The sequence below is a fragment of the Heteronotia binoei genome, chromosome 8 (assembly GCF_032191835.1).
Source record: "Heteronotia binoei isolate CCM8104 ecotype False Entrance Well chromosome 8, APGP_CSIRO_Hbin_v1, whole genome shotgun sequence".
Lineage (NCBI taxonomy): Eukaryota > Metazoa > Chordata > Lepidosauria > Squamata > Gekkonidae > Heteronotia > Heteronotia binoei.
The window spans coordinates 56,051,935-56,075,684 of NC_083230.1; the positions used below are offsets into that span (position 1 = coordinate 56,051,935).

Here is a 23,750-nt window from a genome sequence, read left to right on the forward strand (position 1 = left end):
GATGTTTATTCTATGTGGCCCTTATGTTAAGCAAGCTTGGCCACCCCTGTTCAAGAACAAATCAGTCAGTCCTGGAACATTTAGAAAGGATGGCTGTGATTACTAAACCAGCATGGGTTTCTCAAGAACAAGTCATGTCAGATTAACCTTATCTCCTTTTTTGAGAAAGTTGTTACATTGCTGAATCAGGGGGATGCTGTAAACATAGTTTATCTAGATTTCAGTAATGTTTTTGATAAGGTTCCACATAATATTCTTGTTGGTAAAATAATGTTTGGATCCTATTACTATTAGGTGGATCTGTAACTGGTTGACAGATCTCACCCAAAGAGAGTGAATGGTTCCTCATCCTCTTAGAGGAGTGACAAGTGGAGTGCCTCAAGGATCTGTCCTGGGGCCTGTTTTGTATGACGGAATAGAGGGAATGCTTATTAAATTTAGAGATGATACTAAATTGGGAGGGGTTGCAAATAGAGTAGAAGACAAGATGGGATGATCTTGACAGGTTGGAAAACTGGGCTAAAACAAATAAAATAAATTTTAATGGGGATAAATGTAAAGTTCTACGTTTAGGTAGGAAAAATCCAATGCATAATTATAGGATGGGGGAGACTTATCTTGGCATTTGTATGTGTGAAAAGGATCTAGGGTCTTAGTGTCCCATACAATGAACATGAGTCAGCAATGTGATGTGGTGGCTTAAAAAGGCAAATGTGATTTTGGCTTTATGAACAGAAGTGTAGTGTCCAGATAGTGAAATGATGGTATTACTTTGCTCTGCTCTGGTTAGACCTCACCTAAATTATTGTCTTTAGTTTTGAGCACCACATTTTAAGAAGGATATAGACAAGCTGGAACATGTCCAGAGGAGCGCAAAGAAGATGGTGAGGGGTCTGGTGACCAAGTCCTATGAGGAAAGATTGAAGGAGGTGGGCATGTTTAGCCTGAAGAGATGACTGAGAGGCCCCAGAAGGTCAGACAAGAACCAGTGGATTCAAATTAACTCAAAGAGTTTTTGACTAAACATTAGGAAGAACTTTCTGACAGAGTGGTTCCTCAGGGCGACAGACTTCCTTTGGAGGTTTTCAAACAGAGGCTAGATGGCAATTTGACAGCAATGCTGATTCTGTGAACTTAGGCAGAGCATGGAGAGGAGGGCAGGGAGGGTTACATCAGTGCTCATGGATCTTTCTTATGCTGAGGAAATGCTGTTCACCACTTTGGGGTTGGTCAGCAATTTTTCTCCAGGCCAGTTTGGCCAGAGATTCTGGAGGGTTGTTTTTATTTTTGCCATCTTCTGGGCATGGAGCAGATGTCACTGGGGTGTGCGGGGGAGGTAGCTGTGAGTTTCCTGCATTGTGTAGGGGGTTGGACTAGATGACCCTGGAGGTCCCTTCTAACTCTATGATTCTATGATACCTGGATTCACACCACTAGACTACTGTAATGTAGTATACATTGGTCTCCTGTTGAAAAACACCAATCGGTGCAGAATGCTGCAGCTTGGCTATTAGTGGTAGCTAGATGGTGCGCACACATTACTCCCATCTTGAAGGCACTTTACTGACTGCCCATCAGTTACCAGGCTCAGTTTAAGGTATTGGGCTATCATATACAAAGTTCTTCATGACCTTGGACCCTCATATCTGCAACATCATCACTCCTCCATACTCTGCCACAATAGCTTTGGTCACTGGAGTGGGGGCTTCTACTGGTGCAAACCTGCAAATGGGCAAAATCAACAACTGTTCATACATATGCCTTCTCCAATGTGGCCCCCACCTTTTGGAACAGCCTGCCTGAAGCCATAAAGGATCCCACTCCCCTGGTTTTCTGCAAACTTACATGAAATTTAATCACTAGAGGACATTTCTACACAGGCAATAGTTGCACTGTACTAAATGATACACAGTTACTTAGACATTATTTGGAACTTTGGTTCATGCTACTGTGTATACCTTGCTGACACTAGAATCCTATATGATTTTTGCATCATTTTATGTGTTATGTTAATACTTATGCTTTGCTTCAGTTGTGTGTGTGTTTTTTAAAGACTTCTGGTTGGCTTTGCAACCCTAATACTATTGCATGGTTTCTTGAATGTTCCATCCTCTCAATTGTATTGACTCTGCATAATCCGCCTTGAGTCCAAGTGAGAAAGGCAGACTATAGATAACATAAATGCCTGCCTGCTTAAATCAGCCCATAAATGTCTCATGGGTTCAGCTGTGCATTAATTATACCTGGCTCTGTAATAGCTTGTCCTATGCAACAATCTCAAGCAGAAAATCTGCAGCGCTTCTTTCATTTCTTAGAGGTTAAAAGGCATAAGAGGATATTTGAGTGAGGTGCTCTTAGATGGGAAAGTCTGGGCTTGGTGATAGATATGTACATTTTAGAGAGGCACAGCACTACTTAAACCACTGTATTCAAATTCAGCATTTTAAACTTCTACACACCTTTCTCCTCGTTTGAACCTCCAAGAGTTATTCATTCACAGCTATGGTACAGTAAGACTGATCAATGATTACTGCCTGTCATCATGCTGTCTAGAAATGAAACTTGTTATTTCCAGGATTTATAGTTTAAAATTATTCTAAAGGCATAAGGTGTCAGTTTTAAAAAGCCCCTGAACACCCTCTCCAGCTCATTTAGCTTGAAGTCAGCTCCAAGAAGACTGCTGAAAACTTTTAAATCTGCTTATGTAATTATCACCATAGTTCTCTTAGAGCCATTGCATTTGATCATCATGCTAAAATTATTTCCACCTGGGCTGTGTTTTTCTTGTTAATTACATGGGTACAATAAAACCTTTTCTGACTCAAAGATCATCATCTGATTTGGGGACCTTTGTAAGGATTCTGCAGCTCACAAAATTAATGTTGAAAGGACTGATAAAGTCATTGTTGGCGCTCTAACTATTATTGTTGAAACATGCCCACTTCCTATACATCTTTGATTCATCTGCATTCATATGACATCATACCCCAAGGACTTCGAACAAAACCTAGTTCAGAATGACCCACATCATTCATATAAAGAATTCCAAGAAGTCTTCAGTGAATTAAGAACTGCTAACATTAAAAAGTAGCAGCTTTGCTTGGAAGCAATGCCTTCTATCCTAGGTTATTCTGTCAGAATTTACCATCTACAAAATATATTAAGAGATAAGCAGAAACAAAAGCCTTTAGTGATCAAATTGGTGAAGATACACAGGAAATCAGTTTTGAGGCATTATAAAGGTGTGCATAGAAACTCACACTCATGTTCTATTTTAGCCAATGGTGACTGTTTAACAAACAAAAACCTGGCTCCCTAGCCCTCTTTCTCAAATAAGTAACAGTATTTAGTCCCATCCTCCTCCAACACACAACTTACTGTACCCAGATATGGGAGAGGAGACTGCACAATTGTCCTTGACATTGGTTCAGTCTGACAACTCACATATTACTTTCAGCAGCCCACCCCCATACAGAGGATGGCCAAGGGAGGAGCAGGAGCTTCAGCTCCAATTCAGTCCTCACTGCAGGTGGGTCATTCTGGGCTGTCTACCAGCAAAAGCAGCCTGAGCGGATACCGAAGGATGACGTGTGAACATGAGATGCAGTAGGTAACAAGTCTGGGAAAGCCATGATAACTTCACAAGCAGTAAGAGCCTCCTTTTAGGCACTGCAGTTTCTAATAAGGCCCAAGTTAGACACTCATCAATAACTGTGCTGGATTCTACCACTCAAGAGTGGAACAGGGATCTCGTATTCAAATGCTTTAGACCAGAAACTCTCTATGGTAAGTTAAACTCCTTATTTCTGAAATGCTAGTCTAACATGCAAGAAACTTTTTACACTGAGATACATGCAAACGTGCTATTCCACCTGTACCTGAAATAGTATAATCCAAGGATTGGCAAAGGTCCCAGAATGTAGTTTGGTTTTGTGGCTCTACAGGGAATCCACAGTAACTAAAATCAAATGCAACGGCTTGTATATTTTTCATTAAGGCCATTTCACACAGAATACCTTACAACTGTAGTCTGCATACAGGGAAACAGTATGGTACCCACTGCCCACCGTAGCCTAGCACAGAACTAAGTTATATATTTGCAGTATAGGTATGTGTTAAATGTGGCTTTTCTAAAGCAAAGTGTAGGAAGAAAAATGAGCAATAAGTAGGCCCGTGACTGATTATGAGAGCAAAATTTTAACAATGCTCTTGAACATTTCAGTTGTGAGAGATAGCAATGCTATATCTAACGATACAATATTGTCATACTTTTGCTCCCTTTCCCTGTGAAATCATGGAAGTGTTTAAGCAGCATGGATCCATCATAGCACAGTCCAGATGCCTTGGAGAAGAAAATGGTCCCTGGAAACATTTCTAGGTGAAGTTCTATAGAAAATGAAAAACGATCAACTATCTTCACCAAACCTTTTAAAACACGCATAGGTACTCTAAATACAAACCTTTATTGATATTAACTATGGAAGAATTATCCAAACAGGTTTTTTTAAAAAAAGCATGGAAATTTAAAGAACTACAATAGCATAGGACACTACATTCAGTTTCACAGTAACATTTAAGTTGCATCTTAAACTACAGAACCATCTCAATCCAATTGAGCTAGCAATTCATTGAGCATGAACAAGAGCACCAGCTCCCTGGCCATAGCCAAATCCTTTGGGACCAAAGTTCTTTGCGTAACAACCTGCAAGGATAAAAAAAAACAACAGATCAATTCTTCAATACTCCTGTATCAGTTTTACTAAATTATGTACTAAAAAAAGAGCAGATTATAGAATATTTGTGTCTTTCAGAGTTCGTCTTTGTTCTAATCTAAACTAAGGCCAAGAGCACAGATTGCATTGGATTTAGCAGAGTCATAAAAGATAGCGACACTACCATAAAAAAAATCTTGACTGTCAATATCAGTTCGTCTCTGTCTTCTTAATTTCATGTCAGATTTCTTGAGAGTGCTATTTTCATGAATTTGCCTCTTAAGTATCAACTGCAGTCAGACTAAAAGTGAGAACCCACAAAGATTTCAGGAGGGCATCTAATTTCCCCCTCCTATTTCTTTCCTTCCCTGAGAATCCCCACAGCTTCCTCCCTTTTCATCCTCTCCTTCCTACCCAACAGCTAACCTACCTACATCTGTGCCCCCTGACACTTCTACCTAGGAAAACTAAGGCCCACTTACATGGCAGGGAACCCTCAAAATGCCTGGTGGAGGGCACAGCACTTCCCCTGTATCCCTTTCCCTACATTATTTTAATTTCGCCTTCCCCTGGTAACTGCATATCCTCTGCCCTTTCCAGGCATCATTCTCTTTCTCATCCATTCACCAACCTACCTTTTATCTACCTCTCAGCTTCAGCTATATATTTGTTATTTACTTTGTCCACAATGTTGGCATGGCACAGCACCTCACATCATTCTGTAGTGTTGAGAACTCCAGGTTGGGAAATTCCTGAAGATTTTGGGGGTGGACTCTGGAAAGGACAGGGTTGGGTAGGTGAGGGACCTGCTGGGGCATAATGCCATAGAGTCCACCTTTCAAAGCACCCATTTTCCCCAGAACTGAACTGCTGCCTTGAGATAAACTGTAGTCCAAGGAGATCTCCAGCCCTTACCTGGAAGCTGGCAACCCTAATTCTCATGGAGGAAATGGCTGTTTTAGAGGGAGAAGTTTATGGAATTGTGAGGTCCCTTGCCCCCCTCAAACCCCATACTCTCCAGGCTCCCTCCAAATTCTCTAGATATTTCCTAACCTGGAATGGGTAACCCTATCTCCTTCCCACGCAATAGACAACCTACTTTTATAGGCCCCTCCTGCTTTCCCTCCACACACACACCCCTCACCGGAGCCTCTGCCTACAAAAACTGTGGCCCAGTTGTGTGGTACCAGTCACTGGGCCCGGCCCACATGCATGGGAGGGAACTCTGAAGGACATGCTAGGGGGCACCTCATTTCCCCTTCTATCCTCCTCTTCCTCTCAACCCCATTATCTCCTCTTTCCCCTCCCTGCCTCATTCTGTCTATCTCAGCCATTCACTAACTTACCTTTTATCTGTTTCCCATCTTCAGTGATATTATTATTTACTTCATATGTACCTTCACTTTCCTCCATAGTAGGGGGCCAGCTTATATTATTCTCTTCTGCTTTTTATCTGTACAACAACCCTGTGAGGTAGATTAGGCTGAAAGTGACTGGTCCAAAATCACCCCGAGCTTCCGCAGCAAGATGGGGATTTGAACCTGGGTCTACCAGAATCTACTCTGAAGCTCTAACTGCTACTTTACACTGGCTTTTTAAGGGTGGCTACTGTTGAACAATAGCGAGAAGCCAGGCCTACTTGAGCCATGGAAGTCGAGTGGTATTAGGCTGTTATGCATTATAGTTCTCACTAGGGTACTAGGCTCAAGCTTAAAGCATGCTTCCATTACTCTCCAGAATCCTGATGCCTACATTTCGATTTCTTAGAATCGGACAATCAGGACCCGAGGCATTTCTTCCAGGAAATGCAAATGAAGGATCATGGAGAGACCAATAGGAGGGATTGCTGCCAACTGGACATGTTTTACTTGGACACAGTGTTTGTTTATTTATTGGATTTATATCCCACCCTCCCCACCGAAACAGGCTCAGAGCGGCTTGAGTTGAACTGCCTGTGTTGTTTGTGACTGTTTCTTCTTGAATAAACTTGCTGTTTACTTAAGAGCTGACTGAACTCACTTTACAATAACTGCTTTGGAGGGTGGACACTTATAGCATTATATGTGGCTGAGGCCTCTCTCCTCCCTAAACCCTGCCCTCCTCAGTCTATATCATCTGCTTCCATCCAGGAAGCTAGAACAGATTCTACTCCTATCTTTCATCTATCCTATCTAGAATGGAGTTCTCTAAATAAAGAACTTTTTATTAGTTTGAAACTGACAAGTGGCTCTGTAATTTTGCTAGCACATGCAGAACAAAGAGGCTCTGCTGCATATAGCCTTTCAGTGTACTCTGCTAAATGAGATAAAGATTACTGGCTTATTATACTAGTGAATCTAACATATAACATATCCAAAAATTTCCCAGCCTGGATATGGCAACCCTAGTCAGGCCTGGCCTCAATGAGTTATCCCATAATGGCCAAAATAGGCCTGAAACGGGCCCTGTCCCCCACTTTTGGCTCACAAAAACTGAAGCCTGGAATATTGTGGTTACCTAGCAACAGCCACTGAGTGAATCTGTTGCTTAAACCTACAGATGCTCCCCTTTTGTTATTTTTTAGTTTTTTTAAAAATCTCCCAATGTATTTTTTTTTAGATTTTCCTTTTTTTCCCTGCAAACCTGGAGCCATTTTCAAGTAGAAAGATCTGTCTTGCTCCTTCACAGTTTCAGTTAACAAGCATTAGTACAGACAAGTGGGGACCAGCAATAATTGCATGGGGGAATCCCTCATCCATCACTGCCAATTCCCCTGGGGGGAGACTCCTGGAGGGGATAAGCCTGACATTCTCCTGCCAGGCCCATTGTAGCTGATGGGCATCCTTTGGGCCAGGCTAGAGTGGCTCCCATCCCGCCTCTCCCCCTGCCATCTTGTGTGACTTCTTTGGAGCCTAGCCACAGCAGCATTGGTGTCTGGAAGTAGCTCCAAACCAGGGCTCTGCTGTGGCCAGACCTGTTGGCAGCTCCTGGACCCCACCTCTGCTGCAACCGCCAAGCCCCTCCCCAACTGATTAATGGGGGGGGGGAATTTCTTTAACTTTGGATTTTTCTGCAAACGTAGGTCACACAAGTTTGCAGAAAAACTTGTTTGATGTAAGTTTGCCCCCTATCTTTGGATTTTGATACTCACAGATAGGGAGCACACTTGGGAAATAGTATATTGATATATCAATTAAAAGCCAAACAAATGAATAAAAGTCTTCAGACTGTGTGGTCACCCCATTTCCTTCTTTTATCAAAAAGCCCATCACTTTGCACAAGGACCAGTTCAATTTCTGCTCTCTTTTACCTTTGCAATAGATTTCTCCCTCCTTCTCTGTCAGAGTTGTTGACTCCAGGCTTTTCCCACACTTGGCACATCGGAAACAGTTTTTATGCCAAGGCTAAAGAGAACACACTTATTTGAGAACACAGTTATTTTAGGTTTCTAAATGGCACCAGAGACTCCCAACCCGTTTCATTTTTATTTTACATATGTGTATGCATATATACTAGAAACTAGGCCTTCAGTTGAGAAGAATTTCATTTTGCCAGTCTTTGTAGAAACCTTGTTTTCCTTACTGACATCAGTAAAAAGCCAGCAAGCCACAACAGTACAAAAAGTTTCATACACTGGATTTGACTGGCTACTATTTCCAGACTGCTTATCTTCTGCTTCTTAGACTTGTTGACATACTCCTGATGTGATGGCAAGCAAATTTTAATCTATTAAATCCTACTAGAAGTAAAAACCACTATCAATCATTAACTAACCCCAGCAAGGTCAGTGTTGCGTGGAAAGATATCTGCATTGAGAGGTCACCTTACCTTTCCAGCCCCTATTACTTTCTCTGCTGCATACACAGAGTCTCCACACCTGGAACACTTCTCTGCTCCTCCAAATTTCTGGGCAAACTTCGAAGTATTTGGACTTGTTGTAGGTCGATGAGAAGGTTCACTAACATAAAAAGACCACACCTTAATATAAGCATTTCACTACACTAGTTTTGTGCATGTTTCACCATTAAGTAGTCATTAAAACCTAGGGTAGAAAACTTTCCTCTAAGATATTCTGCTGCCTGCACCACCATTCCACCCATTCTCAGTTTATTCCTTTGGGAGATCTGAGTGAAGTGCTGTTATTACCTCCCCACCAACACCTACAAACTAATCTTCCAACTATTATGGGCATTTCAGGTATCCAGAGACCTATCATCTTCCTTAATATCAGAAATAGAAAATTACTCATAGCGCACTCATGCAAATTCTTTTGAACAGTACTGATGGCTTCTTGACTAGTTCTTGTAACTAGAGACCTTCTCTATAGATCAAGACCTTCTATTTTGCTAAGCAGGAGAAAAGTATTCTGTCAATAGATCTGAAGCCATGTACTTTTGGACTAGAGCCAAACTCACTGAGAAGAAAATAATACATCTAGCCTTAGCACAAAAAACCCCTATCAAGTCATAGCTAACCTATGGCAACACATTCTGGTTTCTAAGGCAAGAGACAATCAGAGCAGGTTTGCCAATTGCTTGCCTTTGCATGCAACCCTAGACTTCCTTGGTGTAGTCCAATCCAAGTACTAACCGGGGCTGACCCCGCGTAACTTCTGAGACTGGGATAGCATGGGCTGTCCAGGTCAGTGCAAGTCTAAATTACTGATCCCCAATTTCAGTGATCAATAGTTCGACATATTGCTCCCTAATTTCAATGACTTGGTACCACGTATATATATATAATTTTTAAAAAACATTACCTAACAATGTCCACCTGAGCCAATTATTGCCAAGCCTCTCAAGTTGTGTTTATGAAAAAGTGACTTACTAGTGAAGTACAACTTCTGTACAACCCAGACAACACAACTTCAGTATTCAACTCACAATGAGCACAAGAGCTTTACATCCCAATTCTATGAACCCAATCAACTTGGCTTTGTCTCAAATCCGAACTGCACAGTAAAGACGACGTTTCCCCTAACCCTTGCACTCAGTTGATAATCATGATTAAGGAGCAAGCTTACTTGTCCAAAAGTCATCTGAATTTACCTGTAAAGTTGCATCGCAAGATCATTCAGTTACGGATTTCTGAAACCACACTGAGAAATATAATTGCCTTTAAAGCACTACAAGGCATTGAGTCATTTCCTGCAGACACTAGCTCCCTGAAGAGTCTTAAGTCACTAAGGTTCCTAGGGTAAAGATCATGCCACTGATTTTGTCCTGAGAGGTTGTCACTTATTTGCATTCGACGCTTAAGATGCGTCAGAGAGGAACACAGAGAGGAAGCCTATAGGTTGGGAATTTTCTGCAGGGGATCAAATTGTTTGCTGCAGTGGAAGTGACAAAAAGCTGTACTTACTTATCATGCTTGATACCAAGCCTTTCCCCTCTGTCCATATTCAGAGTGCCTGCTCCTTGACCATAGCCATATCCTTTGGGACCGTACTTCTTTCCATAGCAAGACTTGCAATATACTTCTCCATCATGAATGGCTACTGTTGTGCTGTCTAAGTTTTTCCTGCAGACCACTGGAGGGGGAAAAAAATCATTTGCTTTTCACAAGTGGCTCTTTTACAGATGCCTGCCTATCAGCACTGGAACATCAAGTTGGGCTCAGTTCTCTTGCCTGTGGGCTTTTGTTTTTCTTTTTAACAAACTGTAAAGGGCTATTGCGAATTTTAAAAATGGGCAATTTCTTTTGAATTGGTGAACTATATTTTTATTCCATGAACGGATGTGCCACACCCACCCTGTCATGGCTCTGACATTTACAGACTGGAAGTTTGATGCAGCTTAATTAGCAAGGCTGCAACAAACTCAGGGATTGAGGTTAACACTTCCCTTCTCCCATTGTACTTTTAAAATTCACATATGCACTTATATTAGTGCCAACATGTTTATGTACTAGTTCATCAGTCCATTTTTACTGAGAAAAAACAGAATATCTAGAACAGAAAGGTGTGGTAGAATAAGCCTTCTATTAGACAGTCACTAGTACTTGTGGGAGGGGGAGACTGAGAGAAAGCCAGCAATTTATCCAGTTTAAATCCATATTCTAGGACGCTCCTAACAGCCTAGTTCTGCATCTACAACTTTCTGATAGTTGATACTATACCATATGTGTTTAAGAAACAGCAGTAAAAGAAATGCTCCATAGTTTTTGGTTATGCTTAGTGCTCCCTTCCAGGTTCTTCAGTGCACTTTCAAAATGCCTTCTTTGTGACAACATAATCCTATGTCTGCTAGAGCAAGCAGAAGAAATGGAAGAGCTGCTTTTTCTATCCCACTTTTCTCCACCTTAAGGAGTCTCACAGCATCTTAAAATTGACTTCCCTTTCTCTCCCACAATAGACACCCTGTGAGGTACGTGGGGATGAAAGAGAGAACTGTGGCTGGCCCATGGTCACCCAGTAGGTTTTGCGTGGAAGACTGGGGATCAAACTCAGTTCTCCAGATTAAAGTCTACCACTCTTAACCATTACACCATGCTGGCTCTCAAAAAAGCAAAAACAGGCACTTCAAAATATGAACCAAAAGACATCTGAAGAGTTACTGTCAAAAACTGGATTCCATCATAACAGAGGCTGTGCATCCTCCAAGCCTTTTAACTTATGCATAATCAGAGCACTCCTAAGCCTAATAAGTCTGCTTAGAATTGCACCTTGTTTCAGTCTTCAGATCAAATGCAACTAAGTGGCCTTACAGTGTACTTTATAAATTATTTGCCATTATTTCTCATTATTCCTATCCTTTACAAAGTACAACCTCTGTCCCATTATGTTTCAACATTAACAGCAATGAACTGGTTTTCAGAAAGGCATGACAGGAGATTTTAGTTTCTCCCACAAAAACCCGCTTAGCCATCCAGTTACTTCAAGGTATGAGCTTGAATTAAGCTACAGTCTACATTTTTGCTATCACAACCAGGGGTTGTTTTGTAGAAAAAAAGGTAGTGGAACTCATTCGGGGATTGTTATGCAGCTGCACATACTATTCAATGGATAAGGAGGTGGAACTCTCAGAAAGGTTCAGGAGCTGTGCTCCTGTGAGCTCCCACTGAACCGGAGGCCTGATCACAACAGCATTGATCTTTAGCCAAGCACAAAGCAATCTATTATTTGACAGGATTCTTTGTTCAGTGTACTCTAATGAACAAGCTTTTAAAACAAGTCCAATGCTTCAATAAACTGTTAGGCTGAAAAATAATCACTTGGATTGGGCTCATGTGAGCTAGTCTGCAGTCTCTTATGCCAAAAGCCTAACAGAATTTTGGCTTCATTATGCTGAACTAGAAAATCAACCAAATAATTGAGTTAACTTATTTGGTTCAAGTGAGCCAGAGAGCCAACAAATGAATAATTTTTCTAACAAAATGTTTTAAGATGTTAACTGCTGGAATAATTTACAGTGTGAAAACTGGTATTTTGACTGCCATTATGATACTATGTTTTTGACAGACTGATCTTTGCATTTTGTTAATGTATTTCAGAAAATAAAAACATCGTAATCAGCAAGTCAGCTGAAATGCACATCCACAAGTGCCAAGGGGGAAACAAAAGCATTCTGTTTTTAAAGAGGGAGAATGAGGGGCTTCTGTTGAAGACTCAAAAGGCTGTCATCGCTAAATCTATTTGTCTCAATGCTATACAGCGCGTTAAAGGGTCTTGCTCATCAAAAATGGCTTGTTTCTTCTAGAAGCTCCTTCAAGTGAAAGAAAACAGCTTCAGATCTTCATGTGCATCCTCTGACCAAACAGGCTTCCCTAACCATTGCCATGCATACCATCAGTCTTTCCAGCTGCCTTGAGAACTTTCAATAATTCTTTATTATTTCAATAACTATTTATCTACCATGGTCCACTGTCTATGCATTTTCCTACAGTTTTCCTTTCATTTCATGGAACAAATTGCCTAAGGAGGCGGTAGGTTTAGAAGGCTCCACAATACCACTTTATTTACTAGTCATTTTAATGGGGTATGAGCTGCTATCATTTGGGTTGGGGGTTACCTGGGGTTTCATTGTATCCTATTGAACTGCACTGGCTACCTCTCGAGTACTAGATCAAGAGGTACCATTAAGGCCCTTTACAGCCAGGGGCCTGCATATCTCCAGGACCACCTCTCCCCATATGAGCCCCCCTCAGGTTCTGAGGTCTGCTGCAAAACATCTTCTTGCAATGCCTGGTCCTAAGGACACCCAACTGGCTTCAATGAGGGCCAGGGCCTTCTTGGTCCAAGCCCCTACCTAGTGGAATGAGCTCCCGCTGGAGATCCGGGCCCTGTGAGACTTATCCAGATTTCACAGGGCCTACAAGACAGAGCTCTTCCACCAGGCTTTTAACTGATCCAGCAGGCATCCTTTGAAACCCATTGCTTCCCCCAGTACCTAACCATCATAGTGCTTGTGTGATGTTGACTGTTATCAGCCTACATGCTGTTGCATGGTTTTGCCGCCTATGTTTGAATTGTTTACTGTGTTGTCTCTGATTTCATAGTACCTGTTTTTATGATGTCATTTTAACTTTGAGATGTTGATTTTATTGTTGTAAGCCACCCTGAGCCCGCTTGCGGGATGGGGCAGAATATAAATCCAAAAATTAAATTATATTAAATGTGACATTCCTAGCTCCCACATTAGTGCAACTTTCTTTGAGTCTCTTGGCTGGTCTTGTAGCTAAATCTTTCCCATTGCTTCCATTCTGCACCATATTATTTAGTACCTTAAAAATGGATTCTCAATACGGTTGTTACAAGAGCTCTAGTAATACTTACTACAGAGAAAGCAGCATCTGTGGAAACTCCTCCCATCACATTGAACTTCTTCTGCATGGTACACTGTTCTGCCACAGGCACCACATTTGTTGCCACCTCCCCAGTTTGGCATTCTGAGCCTACATAAGAGATGATGACAGTTAGCAACAAGGTACAGGTTGTGTGTTTGCAGAGCAGCTGCCAAGACGAAGAGTCTAAAAGCACATAATTAAATTGGATTAGATATCCAATAAAATTTTATTTTTGTAGTACTTTCCTTACAGTTAGAATTGTAACCCAGAGGCACTGTAAACCAAGGTAAGCCTTAACATGATACACTACACCCACAAATTAAATTTAAGAGATCAGATGTTTACTGATTATGCAGTAATTCCCAAACCTTAACAGCAGCATCCTATAGATAACAGAATAGATACAGAACATGCAGGATTAGGGTATCCACTGACTGAAATGACAGAAAGCATTAAGATGAAACAGATTGTGAGTTATAAAAATTTCACACTGCCTAAAGCAAGCACAATGAATTGCAAAGTCCATAGTCTCAACATCTTCTGCTATCCTTCCCCAAGTTTCCATTAGCAGAGGGATTAAATGTTAACAGTCAAGGAACATCATCAAATTATTCCTCCAAGCATCTTCTTCCCTCATCTATCATCAATGGAGCACAGTCTTGCAATTCCCTCACCTTCCCCACCCACCAATAAGAGGAAAAGGAAGGCGAAGAGAGAACTTCATTACAAGACTCAGCTGAGGAAGGAGAAGCAGATGGGAAAGAATGTTTAAATTTTTAAGTCATGTGTCTTCTAGCAAAGTTAGCCATTTATGTATGTCCACAGAATCTATAAACTATTACTAGAAGCAGAGTATCAAGTTCACCAGTTTAGCTACAGGCTATGGCAATACTCTCCAATATGTTCAGCCATTTGCTGCATCGAAAGCGCTGGAATATAAAATATATTATTTAGTAAGATGGAAAAAGGGTATTGAAGGACAGCCCCTGAATAATTAATTAATATCCCAATAATAATATTTGTCATATTGAGTAAAAATATGCCTTGTCTTCAAACAAAGGGGTCTGTTGTAAAACTGCCGTTAGAAACTCACTTTACCGCCCAGTGGGTGTGAGCTCCAGTTGTAAGATTAGATAAGGGAACAGCCTCCTACAGGCAACTTGCTGTATATAGATAAGTAAGGAAACTTCATCATGGAAATTTTACCCAGGGGAATTCTGTGAAGGCGGGACCTTTTGAAATCAGATAAGCCTATATGCCTGCCTGCTTGTTTTCTGTGTGAATAAAACTGTCTGTATGTAGAATGATTGTAACTCAGTCATTTTGGGGGCCCATGCCCGACTGGGTTCTGCTTATGATACCATAAAGTAAACCTCGCTTCAAACCAGTAAGTCTGTGCAGACCTCATTATTTCTCTGCTTTAGTATCATTGCTGGGTTCAGAAACCATTCAGAAGATTTTTAGAATTCCATTTTTCCAAACCTGTTCACAATCTCACATTACCTTTTAGAATGTTAAGGACACTATTCTTCCCGACTACTACAAGCTAATGGTATTTTGTTTTAATGTATTTTATGTACCATTAATTCCGACTTGTAGTTGCAGTGCACATATAAGGATTGAATGGCAGCAGTCTTTTGCCACACAATCACTAATTTCTTCTTGGAAACAGAAAGCAATTTATAAACATCAGATACTGCTTTCACTGTAAAGGTTGTACCCAGGATTAGTGTCAACCAAATGATGTTTCATTGAAGATATTGTCTTCCACAGATGCTTCAAAGGAATAGGCTGATATGCTCTTACCTTACCTCCCTTTCAACCTTTTCTTTTAAAGCTAGAATGGTGCAACATATTTCTTGTTTAAAGCAAAAAAACATGACATTTGTCCACATGACAATTATAAATAAACAATTATAAAATAGCCATGAAATAACTCATAGTGGTTGTCCAAGACCAATAATCCATTTGTGTGTAAGTAACCCAATTTTTATCTACACTGAGCTGCAGCTGCTTCCATAATTTCCTAAGCACCAATATGCATCAGGTCATACTGAGCAGGTCATATACTGGAACTGCTGCTTAACATGCAGGGGTGCCCAGGCACGTCTTGATGAACTGTTCCCTGCCCCACTGCACTTATAACAACAGTCTGCTCCTTTATGTGTAAAAGCTTGACTGTTCTTACCTACAGAAAAGCCCTGCCAGTTTAGACACTTGTATCCAAATTCAATTAAACCATTATGGGTAATCTGGTAAGTCTTTTAAATCAGGGCTGCTAAACAGAACACTGGCTGTTGCTAAACCATTAATTCCTGGAATGTGGGAAAAAAACAATTAAATGTTCAACCCAAGTCAGGCCATTCTCTAAAGAATGCTTAATACACTTTCTGCCCTGACACACATGGATGATTTTGTAGCTCATTTCTGGATAGCAACATTAAACTAACTACTTGGCACGTGCTTGAAGATTCCTGATAACTTAACACTGATTTCCATGCTTTAGCAGAATCAAGTACTCATCCTGGGGAAAATGTCTTCTATGACATGCACTACTATTATTTTGTCATTCTTGGCACCACTGGAGTCTAATGTTGAGATTTCATTACATTTATCCAATGGCTTGGCTTACCACTGTGCAACAGATGATATCAATCATAGCAAAGAGGACTTGGAGAGGGACACAGACTGCATTCCTTTTCCACACATCTCTGCTGTATAAATATTATTTCCTAGTTTACAGCATCCTTTTAAGAAAGAACTTTATTTCATTGTTCCTTACTTAGAAGGCATCTTATATCAGTGACCTTAGAATTTCTTTTTACATTTACTATATACAAGGTTCTTAATATTTTAGAACCTATATACAATGTTCTTAATATTCTACCTATTTTGAAATCCAAGTTTCTCCCAGTATCGTGATTATTTTTTCAGCCCTGACCTCAGCCCAGTAGAATGAGCTCCCATTGGAGATCAGGGCCCTGCAAGATGGAGCTATTCTAATAGACTTTCGAGTGAGGAAGCAGACGTCAAAATACCATCTGGCCCCTCCTGTCATCAACTATAACCGTCTGTCATCATCTTCTGGAAGTGACTATAATAACCAATACCAGGTCACCATAGGAACAGTATGGATGCCATCTTTTAGATCTATTGATGTTATAGTTTAAGTTGTTTTTATACAGTGTAACCAATGTTGTAACCCACTCTGAGCCCATCTGCGGGAAGGACAGGATTAAAGTTAAACAAAGAAAAAATTTAAAATATATTATGATTTTTTCCATATTTTTTAGGAAAGCACTAACCCTCAGCATTACAGCACTCCAGACAGAGACTTATCAACTCTTCCAATTATAAGTAAGCACCAGCAATTAACAAGCTAACACTGGTAAATGTTTGCATGTGTTCATGAACACGTGCCAAATCTACAATTCAATATACTTACACAGGCCCACAGATCTGTACAGCTGTTGTACAGCACTACACAAAGGAAGAGAAGCTATTCTTATACTGTGTCCTCCAGCTATTATTTTTGACAAGTGCACAAGAGCCTGGATGTGAGAGAAGAGCAATGAACAAGATCATATTCAACTTTCCTCATTTACCAAAAAGGCCATGTGGAAGATAGGGGGCAAAACTCTGCAGGATCTGCTAAGCCCACAAAGCCAGGAATAATTATATATGATATTCACATTTATTTTGGCTAGCACGAATGGGGCCTAGCCTGGTTCTCAGTAACCCTTCAGAGAATAGCCAAAATCCTTATCTCCTTTCTTCAAACTCATTATAGCAGGCAAAGGCAGAGGTGCTTTCCTGTTAGGATGGTGGAGCCTTGTAGTCTATAAGATATATGATTAGGATGGTTGCCAAGATTAAAATGAGAGAAAATGAAAGTGCAATGCTGGAAGCTGCTTTGGGTCCCCATTGAGAAGAATAACTAAAGGGATACCATCTTTTTAAAAGATCTGAACAAGAAATCTGGTCTGACATTCATGCAAGTCTTTCTTTGCTTCACCAATGCCTCTGCACATAAACAGGAATCAACAGGTATCAGTGTGGAACAAGAGGTTCTCTGCAATGTGGTGCTTTTAAAACAGGGCAACTCATAAAATACATCCTGTCTCTTCCGGGGGCGGGGGTGTGTGTGTGTGTGGAACTATGGTCACTGTTCTTCACATTAGAGTTTTAAGTAACAAGAACCATTTTGAGAAAAACTACCCTTATGGACATCTAGTCAATTTACTTGCAGGGGAATTAATAAAAGCTCCTTACAACACCAATATATTACTGCTCGGTTTTGTTCTGGAGTTTTACAACTATAACAAGCAAATATATTCGTGTTATAGTTCTAGGTTACTACAGTAAGTTGTCTCAGCCTCAATATAAGATTTCATTTTCTGTTTTCTTCTGGGATGAACTGCCATATGCTTGTACATGCATGCCCATGGTGTATTTAACAGCAATGCAAGATGGCACTAAACCTTTGCCAGATGTTTTTATCAGCATTTTCTTGATTTCCCCCCCTCCCCCGAACACACCTATGCTTCTGGCAAGCAATTACCATCATTATGTTTCAGCTCTTACATATGCAATGGGTAAGACAGATTTATTACTAAGGCAAAGTTAGAAGGACTTTAAGTGACTTCATCCACCAACTTGCATTTACATTCCACCACTTAACCTTCAAGTTAAAAAAATTAATCTCAGAAGACAAAGAAAATGCAAGCTATGACCCATCTTTGCTAATGACGACTCCAATTTCTACCATGCCTGGCTTACAGATATTGCTCATCTTCTATAAAATACTTGGGTTGACTTTCAAAATCAGTTACCACACCCTCTACTCAGCTATCTGCACTTTGAAAGTGGTGAAAGGTATTTTTAAAGAATGCTGACAAATTTTGAGAATGCCCAGAAATATAACATTCAGCTTCTCACTGTAAGACACTATGAAGATGGACAAAGTGAAACTCCTTGATTTATTTTTAATTTTTGAAACTTAATAGTCTCTTTAGTATGCTAGTTCAATACTATGGAATAAGGCCCCAAGTTTTATACCATGTAAATCTTAGTCAGATACCATCAGATTTTGCATACATAACCTAAATGATTCCATAGTTCCAGGCATACAATAACAACAGTTCTCTGTTCAGCTACGTTGCTTGTATAACCAAGCTCTGTTTGCAAGACCTCAAGCACTTCTGGTCTGCTAGCAAGGTCAATCACTCTCACAAGCTAGCAAAATCCAACATGGTAAGACCAGGGTTCCCTCTAAGCTGCAGAGTCTTGTGAGCAAAAATGCTACTTTGTGAGCTACTGGCATTAAAGTTGTGAGCTCCTGTATAAGTTATTCTGCTCTGGGGCCATTTTTCCTGAGCTAAGACAAAAATGCGTGAGCCAGAGGCTAAAAAACTTGAACTAGCTTACACTCACTCAGCTTAGAGGGAACACTGGGTAGGACCAGGGCTTTTTTGGAAGAAGAAGCCCAGCAGGAATTCATTTACATATTAGGCCACACCCCTGACAATTGGTTCACTAGGCTTTTTGTAGAAAAAGCCTAGCAGGAACTCATTTGCATATTATGCCATGCCCCCTGACGCCAAGCTAGCCGGACCTATGTTCCTGTGCGTTCCTGCTCAAAAAAAGCCCTGGGTAGGACCATTTTCACCCTCTTGAATAGGCATTTAAAAGTGTAGATTGATGGAGCACCTTCAGACTGTACAAGAAGTCATCCATGGGCTTAAGCCATGACAATATGAACTTGGTATTTTTCACTGCACTGCCATTCCCATTCAATCAAGTACCTATGGGACCTCACCACTGTAGAGTGAGAAATGTTTTTAACTACAGGAGCACCTATCAGCTGCCACAGTGGTCCATTTAGAGAAAAGAAATATTCTATGGTGTAACTAGGCTGTAGAACCAGTTCTATGAATCAGGTACAAGGAAGCCAAAGGTAGTGTCTTGAAGAGTTACAACAGCATTAGAGTTTCCATCCTCAGTTTTACAAGTTCTTCATGACAGAACCTGTTCATTAATTGGTTATATAAACTAACTTGGGGAACAGAATAAAAGATTTTCTTCTAGTTGAAATAACTTTAAGAAGGTAACTCTAGAAACACTATCAAAGACACTTTCGCATTCCCCCCGCTGAAAGTGGGAAACAAATGCTGTTCTGCAAAAGATTCTCACACAATTATGTCTCTCAGTGGGTCTGCTGAAAGCAGAATATATTGCGCCAATTTACACTAACTAGGCATGCAACCAACATGCATATTCCAAATGTATAACCATATAAGATGGAGGTGTAGCTGGTAGGTAAGGCTGGAGGAGATGGATTTGTCTTTACTTGATGGCATGAAGATGTTACTAGCAGACTAAGAGACAACACAGGTGGTAGTCATAGTTAAGACAACTTTTATCATTTGTCAGATTTAGAGCTCACCATCCCCTCCTAGCCTGTGCAGGTTAATGCATCTCTAGGCCGCACAGAAGTAACATGCTTAGAGATGTAAAGGCCTGAGAAATTGAAAGATCCAGAAAATGACATTTTTGTGTCCCCCCAACACCTAAGGACTGATTTTCTGTTTTCCCAATGGAAAAACTCAGAAATTTCAAGGCACACTGAAATGAAGGGTTTTTTTCTTAAAATGAAGTATTTTTTCTTAGAACGAGTGATATGAAGGGTTTTCTCATTCAAAATGTCTAACATGAAATAAAGGACTATTTCCATTTTTCCAGTGGAAAAACTGGCCAATTTCAGGGTGCTGGAAAAAACTCCCTCCCTTTTGGAATGAGTGAAACAAAAGAAAGTTTTACTCAAAATGTAGAGCACAACAATTTTTATTAAGGTGATCTATAGCATTAGATGATCATTCCTATGTATACTGTTGACATATTCTATATTTTGTTTAAATGCAAATGTCAGAAACAATTGTCATGCTAAAATAATATTAAATATATTTAATGATAACCCATCATTAAAGATTTCAGTGTTTTTGATGTTATGAAGCTTAATTTAGTATTAAAATATGCTAGTAGTCCTTGTGTCTATTCAAATAACATTATTATATAATTTGTTTTCTACCTTCAATTTTAATTTTTCATACCTGAATGCCATGTGATAAAGTAGTATAGGGTGCTGCAGTTTGTTTTTTTCTCTTAAGTACTGGGTATGCTTGCAAACTGTATTACAGAAAACAAAGACTCGTTTATACTTTAAAATCCCGTAGGTACATCAAATAGTACAATTTTTAATGCTCATCAAGTTCTAAATGATACATTTAATGTTAAACTAGCAAAAGAGTTTGGGTCTTGCATAATTTCAGTTTTTCCAAAAATTTCTGTTACTTCCTCCTTGGCTTCAAAATTTCCAGAAATTTTACATCTTCCAATATGCTGTATGTGGGTATGCTCTTGGAGACCACACAGAAGCTTCAGCCCTTTATGACCTCAGCCCCCTGTATCTCAAGGACCTTTTATCCTTTTTATAAGCAGGCATGCTAGCTGCACTCTTCAGATGCAAAACTATTAATGGAACCACACATCAGAACTGCATGGCTGGCCACGACCCACTACTGTCTTCTTCATAACTGCCCCACAACTGCGGAAAGAACTCTATATAGGTTGAAAGGATCTAACCACTGCAAGCTTTTAGGAGGGCTGTAAAAACTTATTTCACTGGGCATTTATATAAAACATTCGATCATCAGGGCTGATATTCTAAACATGGCAATTTCTTCTTTATGTACTGCAATTTTTATTTTTTTTAAGATACGTTTAATTGGTTTGTTATTAAGGTCCCTCAGGCACCAATGAGAAAAGGGAAGCTAAAATTATTTTAAAATATCTGAAATAAAATGCCATATTCCCAGGCATTGTGAAATACAAAGTCTTCCAGGCCACCTTACCAAAATGGATATTTTCCAGCAATTGTTCCATCTTCTAATAAGAAAAATGCCCTCACTGGCCTGCATTCAATTGCAAAGATTTCCTACAACAACTACAGCAGTCTGGAAACAACCATCACCAACTAAGTTTAGGCTCAATAGCAAGCAGGATAGTAAACTCAGATCACCTGTAAGCATAAGCAACTGGCCTTCTATCAATGGGTTTATGGCAGGTAGCTGAACTTTTTCTAATTAATCCTGTCTATTTAAAGAGAAATTTACAGTAAAGGAAATGGAAACCACCAAGAGATTATTAAACATACACAGCCAATCATAGCTGTACTACAGGGGATCATAGCAAAAAATAAATAAAAATAAAAATCCTGCTTCCTCTTTTTTCCAAGTACCAAGGGCCCACCCACAAAAGGCTCAAGCCTATGTCCATTTACATCTGTACCATGCAGGCTAAATGGTAACTTTCCTTAAGTTAGGACCCCAAGTGGTATTAGTTATCAATGATATTATTGAAATTATTTCACAGGAGAAAAACTCTGCACATGCTCAAATACTCTTTGTAGTTCTCTATATCAAGGCTCTAAAATTAACCTTATTTAGGTGTGAGGAAAATGAGGTGAGAGCAAGGATATTTAGTGATGCAATAATATCACTGAACTTCAGATCAGTAAAGATGCAAGGAGCTTTCCTTATTACTTTAATATTCCCCTTTGCTTTCCAACCAGTTACACACAGAGTCTCTCTACCAGTTAGTTTTTTCCTTTTTTTATTTTTGACTTCCCACCCACCATGCTACTATAGGCTGTTATTCTCTTAAACCAATTCCTTCGCACGTGAAAATTACTGTCCAACCTGGCAAAAAAACACTGTTTCCTATTAAGGAGAAAAGCAGAAGCTGGAATAAAAGTTGCCCATCTGAAAAGATATCTGACATCCTTGAAATACAAGAACTAAAAAACAAAGCCACTGGCGGGCAATGTTCCCTCTAAGCTGCAGAGTCTTGTGAGAAAAAATTCTACTTTCCGAGCTATTGGTATTAAAGTTGTGAGCTGCTGCATAAATTGTTGTGCTCTGGGGTCATCCTTCGTGAGTTGTGAGCTGGAGGCTGAAAATCTGTGAGCTAGCTTAGGCTAACTCAACTTAGAGGGAACACTGCTGGTGGGCTCTTTGCAAACCACAGAGAAGAATGATCTACCATACGTCTTTTTCTTTGTAAAGTTTGAATAGAAGCACTGAGATTCAAGCAGCCGCTGGAGAATTCTCAAATCAAAATGTTGCTCTGAATGTTAAGTCCTGACCTCACCCTCAAACACGAACGTTAAGCTTAGAGCCCTGCAGTGCAAAAGTAGAGGAGTATTAAGTACCTTAAGCGTGTACAGAGTTTCTTTCCCCCGCACAGACATACAGTAACCTCAGCGGTACTCTTTCACATACACATGCGAAAGTTATCAGGAAGCATGGTTTCAGGATGTAACATTCAGTTGCCGTCGCCCGAGAAGCTTTAGCCCAACAATCCGTTGTTTTAAGAATGAAGCATTTATGAAAAAGGAGGAGCGGAAGAGAAGAAAGAGGGAGATTCCTCATCCTCAAACGCACAACACCCTTTTCTAACAGAACGGCCTCAGGATAGCTGGGCCGGGCTAAACGCGCAAGTTTCTCAGCCTCCCGGGCAGAGAAGACACCGCCCGCACTTTCCTACCTGAGTATTTGCACAAAACCGGCTTCCCAGGTGTCCTGCAATTACTCCGTGCGTACTTAAGGCGCCCACAACCTCTACTATAAGCAGGCTTCCCTCGAAGGTGCTTATAGTTTCCCACAGTGCGGGGAGGGGGCGGTGACAGCATATCTTCCTTCCCTCTGTCTTCGAAGGACCGCCCTTCACTTTCACGGGCTGCGCCTCAGAGCTGAGTACTCATTTTCCTAAAAGCGACTCTCCCTCCCCCACGCGTATAAGTGTTCCCACTATTCCTTCAGACTGGCAGCTGTTTATATATTTCACGCGAATCAGTTGCTTCTAAACTTTCCAGTTTCCCTGGCTATATCAGGAATGCTTGTAATAAAAAGCCTTTTCTTTTCTTTTTAAATATAGACTAAAAAAATTGCTATATTTATATGCCAACCAAATAAGCTACAATTAGGGTTCCAAGCTGCAAGTAGGGAAATACGCAGAGATTTTGGAGGTGGAGCCTGAGAAGGGTGGGGTTTGGGGTGGGACCTTAGCAGGGTATAATGCCCTAGACTAGAGTCTATCATCTAAAGCAGGGGTGGCCAACGGTAGCTCTCCAGATGTTTTTTTGCTTACAACTCCCATCAGCTCCTGTCATTGGCCATGCTGGCTGGGGCTGATGGGAGTTGTAGGCAAAAAACATCT

At 40.4% G+C, this 23,750-nt stretch overlaps 1 protein-coding gene across 3 annotated transcripts; it reads right to left on the reverse strand.

Annotated features, from left to right (window-relative positions):
• Nucleotides 1-4,444: 4,444 nt before the first annotated feature.
• On the reverse strand, nt 4,445-23,411 carry CSRP2 (cysteine and glycine rich protein 2). Of its 3 annotated transcripts, XM_060245115.1 has the most exons (7): nt 20,585-20,661; nt 16,921-17,026; nt 13,465-13,583; nt 10,053-10,221; nt 8,520-8,649; nt 8,002-8,095; nt 4,445-4,702 (listed from the first exon to the last, which is right to left on the reverse strand). In XM_060245115.1, exons 3-7 carry the CDS (start codon nt 13,574-13,576, stop codon nt 4,626-4,628), a joined length of 582 nt encoding a protein of 193 aa, XP_060101098.1. In that variant the 5' UTR covers nt 13,577-13,583; nt 16,921-17,026; nt 20,585-20,661; the 3' UTR covers nt 4,445-4,625. The 3 variants fall into 3 exon arrangements, with proteins under 3 accessions (XP_060101098.1, XP_060101095.1, XP_060101097.1); XM_060245112.1 differs by lacking the exons at nt 16,921-17,026; nt 20,585-20,661 and adding an exon at nt 23,079-23,411; XM_060245114.1 differs by lacking the exons at nt 16,921-17,026; nt 20,585-20,661 and adding an exon at nt 22,744-23,106.
• Between the last annotated feature and the right edge of the window lie 339 nt (nt 23,412-23,750).